The sequence below is a fragment of the Rhinolophus ferrumequinum genome, chromosome 12 (genome assembly GCF_004115265.2).
Source record: "Rhinolophus ferrumequinum isolate MPI-CBG mRhiFer1 chromosome 12, mRhiFer1_v1.p, whole genome shotgun sequence".
Classification (NCBI taxonomy): Eukaryota; Metazoa; Chordata; class Mammalia; order Chiroptera; family Rhinolophidae; genus Rhinolophus; species Rhinolophus ferrumequinum.
The window spans coordinates 55,017,964-55,027,290 of record NC_046295.1 but is presented as its reverse complement, the minus strand read 5'-3'; the positions used below and the strand labels follow the sequence as shown (position 1 = coordinate 55,027,290).

At 48.7% G+C, this 9,327-nt stretch overlaps 1 protein-coding gene across 1 annotated transcript in view; it reads left to right on the top strand.

The window, feature by feature from the left end:
- Positions 1-5,292: 5,292 nt before the first annotated feature.
- Positions 5,293-9,327, top strand: part of ANKS6 (ankyrin repeat and sterile alpha motif domain containing 6) — a 44,829-nt gene continuing 40,794 nt past the window's right edge. Inside the window, exon 1 of the mRNA XM_033123841.1 lies at positions 5,293-5,697. Within this exon, the coding sequence (XP_032979732.1) occupies positions 5,345-5,697 (353 nt within the window). The 5' untranslated portion in view covers positions 5,293-5,344. The remainder of the gene's footprint in view (positions 5,698-9,327) is intronic.

Sequence of the window (9,327 nt, the reverse complement as noted above, 5' to 3'; positions counted from 1 at the left end):
GCATACAGGAAGCTTAATGCAGTATTGTATATAAAAGCAAAAAGTTGGAAACAACCCAAATGTCCATTAACAGGAGATTATAAAATAAAGTGTGGCACATCTATACACTAATATACCACAGTTTCATCAACAAGAATGACACCAATTCTAGGTGTCATTACAAATGTGCTTAAGGTGCATTGGTAAGTTAAGAAAAGCAAGTTGTATAGCTGTACACATAGTATGATCCTATTTTGGTGAAGTATGTTAACATATACTTAAAAAAAAAAACTCTACAGGAATATTCACCAAACCATTAACTGTATTACATTTACTTCTGACAAGTGAGATTCTGTGGCTTTTTCATTTTCATTCAATGTATTCATTTTTTTCCAACAAATATTTCTTGGTTACCTACAACTTGACAGGTAGTGTGCCAGATTCTAGGGATACGGTAGTAAACACCCAAAGTCATTGATCTAAAGGAGCTAGCATTCTATATTTTCACAACATTGGAATTCTTTACAACAAACATTCTTATCTTATTAGGAGAAAAATGTTAGACATTTAAAAGTAAATAAAGAGATTATTTTACTTCCCAGCAAGCCCACATTTCCTCTTTTCTAATCCACTGTGCCAGCCTCTGGTCTCCCTGTCCCCCTGCTCTCTCCAGTGTTACCTTTCTTTTCCTACAACTACCAAGACCCCACCCAGTCTTTGGGCCCAGCTTGTGACCACGCTCTCTGATGAAGCTGTCAGTGATACCCCCCACCACAAACTGTGATACCTCCCTCTGGATTGGCAATGAAAGCTCACAGACCACCCTGTTCTGCAATCATGTGTGATTCCCTAGGAGCTCGGGGGGAGGGGGGTCCCTATCATCCAATACACATAATGCCTGGCACACAGAAGGCACTCAATAAATGTTGGTTGAATGGGGATCATGTCGGCAGTGGAGGTGCACTGCTCAGGTCACCCTTCAAGAGAACTCGCTGGGGAACACAGATAACTGACACCCTCCAGTGGCTATGCCCTCAGATCCTCTCTGGAATTCTTGCTGAGGCTCTGCTTCCCTGGGCTTCTCCCTGTCAGTGACCAAGCATAGTGGGGGTACCAGAACCCATCATTTCTGTTTGATGCAGGACACCTTAGTAGGCCACCTTTGCTTGGGGACTCCCCACCGACCTGGCTGCATGGCAGAACTGTATGGCAGTCTGAAGCTCTTCCTATCCAAGCCTCCTCCCTTCCCACTCTCCTTTCCCAGTTGTCAGACCTGCATCATGGTCTGAAGGCTCTCCTTCCCTTTTCCTCTTCCTTCCCTCTTTATCCTACACAACCATTTCTCCCAGGGGGAAAAAAAACATCTTGGCATTTGATTCACAGAGGACCCAAAACCAACACAGGGATTAATGAAAAATTACCAGAGGAGAGTTCATAAATAATAAGAATATAAATACACTTACATAAGAGATTATGAACAGAGATGTACTGGATCCATGCTTCAGAAATTTTGTGCACATGAATCACCTAGGGATCCTGTTGAAATAAAGATTCTGATTCAGTAGGTCTGGGATGGACCCAAGATGCTGTGTCTAAGAAGCCGCCAGGTGGTACCAATACTGCTGGTCCAAGAACCATACTTTGAGCAGCAAGATACTGGAATCTTTATTTGCCCTGCTCTTTCTCCTCCCTGCTCTGAACCCTGGAAGCCCATTGTGAGGCCTCCATCAACAGGCACCAAAGAAACCTCTGATTACAAGTTGGATTTGGCCAATGAAGAGCACAGGCAGGAGATCAGAGGGCAGAAGGAAGATGAGGTCCGAGGTTTCTATTTCTCTGGCGATCGCTCCCTACTGGGTTGCTGTGGGTTGCTTGTGTTCCTTTACCAGGGGCCATAGCTCCCATCGGGTGGATCTCTCCAGGTTTCTCTCTTGCAGAATTCCGGTAGCTATTCTCTCCCATACCCCTGGGGTGGTAATGGCGTCCTACTATTAGTACTCCCTACTGGAGTACTGCACCAATCCTTGTGGAGCTTAGTAAACCTGGTCCACACTTCTGGAATTAGTCTCTTAGTAAATATTCCTCATTTCCTCAGTTAAGGGTGCCTGCCACCTGTCTCCCGCTGGGACCCTGACTGCTACACGCACTGATCAATGCAAGATTTTTTTAATTAATAGCAGAAGACTGGAAACAAGCTAATTGTGTATCATTAAAAATGATTACATTTATGGTACATCTGCTTATGGTGCTACATGCAACCATTAAAAAAATGCAGTAGATCTATTTTCACCTAAATGGAAAGATGCTTAAACCATTTGGAAAAAACAAAACCCAAAACTGCAAGATTCAGAACAGCATGCATAGCATGAACCCATTCATTTAAAGAGTAAAATATGCATTTGTTAAGGCTTGGATTGCAAGTGACTGATGACAACCCTGCTCAAAACAAATCTAGCAACACGACACAAAACAGCAGGGGTGGGAGGGTGGGATTTCTGCCTCCATCTCTTCCTATCAGTTGCCCCTGCTTTCCCGCGTACTGTCCTCACTCTCAGGCAGGCTTGTCTTCAAGTGGTGGCAGAGTAATCACCAGCTTGGCTTACCACATCCCGACATCCGGGCAACTGACGACCTCAGCAGAGAGGGTCTCATTCCCAGTTGCTTTGATAAAAAATCCTGGCCTAAAGCATTCAGGACTGGCTAGGACATACGCCAACCACTGAACCACATGGACTGAGAATTGGGGAAGGAGTCTCCCCAAAAGAAAGAGGGTGACTCTTCCCCGAGAAGCAGAGGAAGGGCAGGTGTAAGCAACAAATGTCCACGCTAGAGGGAGTGTTTCTTGTGGACATTCGTTATCCTTTGTGGCTGCCCAGCTTCTGAACCCCCTTCCTATACTTTCTGGGACGCCTGTACTGGAGCCTACCTCCCCCTATAGATGCCGAAAATGCCAGAAACACTTTCCCACTCTACCTTTCTGCCAGGCAGAATACATGACCCAGGCTATTCAGGCACTCCTATCTCAGGCTCTGACTCTGAAGCTGGTGACACCAAAAAGGGCCTGTGCAGACACCACCCTGATATAGGGTGCAGCCATGGCATATTGGGATGTTGTTCTTGGTTGTGAGGCCTCAGAGACTGGTTCTCCGGTACTCATGGGATCGGTGAGCTATGAAGAAACCTTGGGTTAAATCCCTTTTCTGCTTAAATTCTTCAGGGGGTTAATTTCTGCTGCTTGCAGTCAAGAAGCTTGATTAACGCCTATATGAATGTTTGCATTTTTGGAAAGATTAAATGTGAATATTGGTTATCTATGTGGAGTAGGGCTGGGAGAGTGGGGGAGGAGGGAAACGGGCTTTTTCTTTATGCCCTTTTGTACTGGTGGAATTTATTTTTTACATGTATATTAATTTTATAATGAAACAACTACTTAGTAAACATATAAGAAAAGATACCTGAATAAATAGAATAAGACTAGGATTCAATTGCTCAGGATTTTCACAGAAACAAAAATCTTCATTGGACCTTCAAAAGCAAAGCGTTTTCACTTCTATTGTGGTGAATGTGGCCAAATCTGGAAACGAGTGACAGTGTACCACCTCTGACACTGGGCCTAAGTGATTTGCCCGATCCCTGTAACTCACCTGCTCAAACATTTTCCATGGCTCCCCACTACTCACAAAATAAATCCCGCTGGCTTTATCCTGGCACTGAAGCGTTTTGCAATCTGAGCCCTGTGGACTTTTGAGACTTTTCCTTATTTTTACACTTTGCCTAGAAGTGTACTGGCTCAGATCCTAAGGGCATTACCATCTTCTTCGACCTGCCAATGCCATGGCTCATTCCTTCCTCACGTACTCATCGAGTTTTGCTCTGTATTATAACTCTACATACGAGACTTAGTCCTTTAACGTCACACACTGAACACCTATTGACCGGCTGGTCTTTTGCTAGGCTTTGCAGTCACAGCTCACAATCTATGGAAACCAATCACCCCGTATCAGAATGTTAACGTTATCATGATGAGCAGATGGTATCAGCAATTTGCAGGCAGCGCTGCTCTTGTTAGAATCTTTCCCTCGGCCTGGATTGCACTCTCCAAATGTCAACATGACTTGATTTCTCAATTCCTTCAGGTCTCTGTGCAAATGTCACATTCTCAGTGACACCTTCTCTACCCATCTTATTATAAAACAACATCCCCTCCTCTGTCCCATTGACTTGGATTTGTTATGTTCTTTCTATTTACTGTTTAAATAGCACTCATCACCATCTCACATACACCTGACTTGCTTGTTTGTGTAGTTACAGTCTCTTTCCACTGTCAGGTCCAGGAAGACAGGAAGTGTATTTTGTTCTCTGCAGCTTTTCCAGTGCTTCGAACAGTTCCTGGCACATACTAGGTACTCAGTGAATATGTGTTGAGAATAGGATGAGAACTAGACTACACGTCAGAAGACATGGCTTCTAGTCACAGCTCTCCCGCGGGATAGTCATGTGTCCTTAGCAAGACACCTCTTGCAGCTTCCGTTGCCTCCTCTGTAAATTGGGCATGATCATCCAGCGGCGGACAGGATGGCTCTGAGGGTGAAACAGTGGGTCTCAAGCTTTAGCTTGCATCAGAATCACCTGGAGAGGACTTCTTAAAATACACATGGCAGGACTCCATACTCAGTTTGTAATTCAGTAGGTCTAGGGTGAAGTCACAACATGCATTTGTAGCAATGTTCCCGATGGTAGCTGATTCTAGAACCACTGTTGAAGAGAGAGAAGGTACAGAAGGCGCTTGTAGCCCTAACGGCCCGGCCCACGTAAGGACTGGCACTAAGGGCCCCACAGGACGTTCTGGGGAGACAGAGTAGACCCACCCCTTCCCTACTTCGGTCAACAACTATTTAGGAAGCGTCGCTGGCCAGGTTGGTGCGATGGTGGACCTCAGACCCAGGCCTAGACGTCCGGCGCTCGCAGCAGCAGGAAGGCTGGGCAGCCAGTCCGACCTCCGTACAGGAGAGGAAGTCTCGGGAGCCGTGCAAAGGCACACAAGCGGCCGCGAACAAGGCAAAGGTAAGCCCGCGAGCCCGAGCCCTAGACGCTGCTCCGCGCTTCCCGGACCCTGCGGTCCCTTATCAACCCGCGACGCGGCGGTGGAGGCGCAAACTCGCCCTGCTCCGCGCGCGCCCGGCACACAGTAGGCGCTCCGCCCCGCTCCGCGCGCGCCCGGCACACAGTAGGCGCTCCGCCCCGCGCCGCGCGCGCCCGGCACACAGTAGGCAGGCGAGCCGGCGGAAGGGGGCGCCGGCGCGCGGTATCCGGGGGGCGGAGTCAGCGACGCCGGCGGGGCAGCCGGGCGCGGGCCTGGGCCGCGATGGGTGAGGGCGGCCTGCCCCCGGCCTTCCAGCTGCTGTTGCGCGCCTGTGACCAGGGCGACACGGAGACCGCGCGGCGGCTGCTGGAGCCGGGGGCAGCGGAACCCGCGGAGCGCGGCGCGGAGCCCGAGGCGGGCGCGGAGACGGCGGGGGCCGAGGCGGCCGGGCCCGGGGCGGCAGCGGCGGCTGGAGCGCCGGTGCCTGTGGACTGTTCGGACGAGGCGGGCAACACGGCGCTGCAGTTCGCCGCGGCCGGGGGCCACGAGCCGCTGGTTCGCTTCCTGCTGCGCCGCGGCGCTTCGGTCAACAGCCGCAACCACTACGGCTGGAGCGCGCTCATGCAGACGGCCAGGTGAGGGGTGGGGCGCCGGGGTGGTGTCCCGCGGTCCCGGCGCAGGCGGCCGGCCGGACCTGCCCGGGGCCCCCGCAGCCCCGGAAGGTAAAGAGTCAAGGACTCCCTTGGGGAGAGAGAGAGAGAGAGAGAGAGAGAGTTGGAATGCTAAACTTTGAGCAGCTTTGGGATACAACGAGAAGTGGAAGCGCTTTTTACTAACATAAAGTCAGAATCTTAGGAACACTGGCCTTTCAAAACAATCTGGACACTGCGAGTAGATTCTTACGTCTCAGAATCATAGAGGTGTTCATTCATTCCTTTTTTGCAACAAGGGTTTCCTAAGAACCTACCTCCCCACTGTAGCTTGGTGAGGGGGACACTGCTGGACCAGATAAAGTCCCCACTGGGAGCAGCTCACATGCCAGTGGGAAGGCCAGACTAGGGGACAGGCTTGATGGGGAAAGTTCAGGAAGCTCTGGGAGTAGCAGACCTAGTTTGGGGGAGGGGTAGAGGAAGGTTTCTGGTAGGCATGATGTATATATATTCAAGTGGAGACCTGCGGATGCCTAAGAATTGACCAGGACAGAGGAAGTGGGAGGTGGCAACCAGATGATAGGAGGCCCATGCAAAGGTTTGGAAGTAAAAGTGAACATAAGGCATTGGTGGGACTGTTAGAAAGATGTTATGAGTGGAGGGGCCTGGGGGTCGTGGGAGATGAGCTCTCCCTGGAGAGGAGGAGGCAGATGCTAGGCAGCAGGGCTGAGAAAGGTGAGCTTATCCTGAGGGCACTGGGAGTGATGGAAGTTTCTAGGCAGAGTGAGTGACAGAATCAGATGGTTTGGGAAAGGTCACTTTCACTGCAGTGTGAGGATGGATTGAAAGGGTGGGCTAGAGTTAGAAAGACTGGTTAGGAAGGGATTGCAGCAGTCTAGAAAGACTAAATAGTTGTTGTGGTGGCTTGGACCAGAGCAGAGACAGCAGTGAGACAGCGAAGAGATGAGTTTGAGATGTGTGGGCATACCTCAGCGATATTGTGGGTTTGGTTCCAGAGCCTCGCAATACAGCGAGTCACAATCTTTTTGCTGGTGGAAGGTCTTGCCTTCAATTTGTAAAAAAAAAAAAAAAAAAACCTTCAACATCTGTGAAGCACAATAAAGTGAAGCACAATAAGACGAGGTAGATATGCCTATACTCAGGCAGCAGGATGAAAGGACTTGAAACCCTGGTATAAAGAAACTGGTACACAGTGAATTCTCTCAACCATCTACTGAGGTCCCACCCACCCCTCAGTTTCTTGCAAAAGTTCTCCAAGGAGGGAATGCAAGTCATCTGTTAATTGTAGCGGGATGTTGCCAATTTGCTTTCCATACTGGGGTATTAGTTTCCTATGGCTGCTGTAACCACTTACCACAAAGCCAGCAGCAATCCGTCACTCCGACCCCTGCTTCTGTCCTCACATCTTCTGACTCTTCTGCCTCCCCTCTTCCACATTTAAAGGACCCCTGTGATTCCATTGGGCCCACCTGGATAATGTAGGATACTGTCCCTTATCTCAAGGTCAGCTGATTAGCAGCCTTAATGATGAATAATTCTATCTGCAACCTTAATTTCCCCTTTGCCATGAGACCTAACATAGATTCTGGGGATTATGAATGATACGGACATCTTTGGGACCCCATTTTTCTGCCTGCCACTGCACTTGCACCAGTTTACCCTCCCAGCTGCAGTGTGTGTGAGTGCTTGTTTTTCTACAGGCTTACCAACAGAGTATGTTACCAAACTTTTGGATTTTTGTGTCTGATGGTTGAAAAATCTTAGTGTAGCTGTGATTCGCATTTGTTAAATTGTGAGTGAAGTAAAGCATCTTTCCATATGTATGAGCCATTTGTTTTTCTAAAAGGCACTGAACACACAACGTTCTTACCCATAGTGGTCTCATTGTGACCCGACAATGTTTTATTTCTCTGAGTTTTTTTCCAAGTGTTACACAGTTGTTCTAATCTAATTTAATTTGTATTGTTGGAATAATTTTCTGTATTATTTTCAAACACACCGTTTTCAACTGCTCTGTGTATTCCGTTTGTGGGACGGTACTGTAGTCTGCGTAACCATTCTCCAGCCCTTGGGCATTTATTTCTATCAGTCTATAAACACACTTTGAAAAACGCATCCAGCTAGGGAATGCTTGCCTAGTCACACGGGCAGTGCAGTGTTTTATGCTCTTACCAGCGGGTTGGGACTCTTTGTCTTAAGACATCTGATTTCTTGCCCAGAGCAGTGTGAGGTGACGATAAAGCCTTTTGGGCTGTCAACCTTTCTTCTGAGGTTCCGTCTCTCTTAATGGCCCCGTCCATTCTTCCAGGCTGTAGAATACCAGGTTAAATCCTCCGCCCTGGCACCTGTGTGTGCCATGACCAAGTCTGCTCATCTGTCTCTGCCATACCCTCCCTTGAATCTACACCCTCTCTCCTTCCCCTCTGCTTTAGTCCATACCACACCTTTGTAGTGGCCTTCCACTGCGCTCCCTTCCTCCACGTGTGCCCTCTCTAATCCTCTGCAGAGCTTACAGATCCTCCTGAAATGAATGGCTGTGCTTCTCCTGTGAACTTGGGCCGAGATGATTTCACCCAGGCTTTCTGTGTGTCTCCCGGCATTGGTTTTGTTTTTGTTGTTTTAGTTATTGTGCATTTACTGTGGGCCAAGAATATTATCTCCATTTTACAAACGAGAATCTGAGATTACAAAATTTCCTTGTGAGCATACCGCTAGTCAGCAGATTCGGGGAGTCTGACTGCCGAGCCCTCGCCATAACCACATACGGGAATTCCCTTCTGCCCCAGTGGAGCCCTCCTCTCTCTCCCAGATTGGCTTCTTCTGGGAAGCCTGCCATGATATTTCCCTGCGTTTTGGTCTCTCAGCACTGGGAAGGCCTCTGCAGTGCGTGCCTACTACCCCACATTATAGCTGCTCCCCTTCCTCAGTGACACTCAAACCTGGCTGCACGTCAGCATCACTGGGATGCGCTTCCACATCAGATTCTTGAGTTCTCTTGTGTTCGTGATTCAGAAGACCTAGTAGGGAAAGAGGGATGGAGTGGGGGGACTCTGTGTGAGAAGAGGCTCTCCAGCGATTCTGGGAGCCACTGATTGCGCCTCATCTCTAACTCCCACCCAGTGCACAGGGGTCCCTTAGCCCCTGGGGGCCTTGATGAGTGAGGTTTGTGACTGCGGCACTTGGCAGTGCTTTCAGCGTGTCTCAGAGACCCCTGCTCGCCAATTTTTGCTATTAACCAAGTTCTGCAGGATGGTCAAAGTCATCTTACTAATTTCATCTGATTAATTTCTGTTACTCTCCTGGGGCAGGAGACTCCGAAGAATTACCCTAAACTCTGTCAACTAATAAAATCTTTAGAGAACTTTCCTTCTTCACAACTCGGGACTGTTTGCTGAAATTGTGGTCCGCGTGGGATGACTTTGTCACTCGCACATCGAGAGGCTCTGGATTCATTCCATTCCTCTGTATTCCTCCGTTTATCTTATAGGTGCTGTGTGGGGAGCTATGACGTACTTTCTTATTTACTCCTATGAGAATACGGTAGAATATGACAGTCCTGTGAGGATTAGAATTGACTCTCGACCTTTAGCTGAG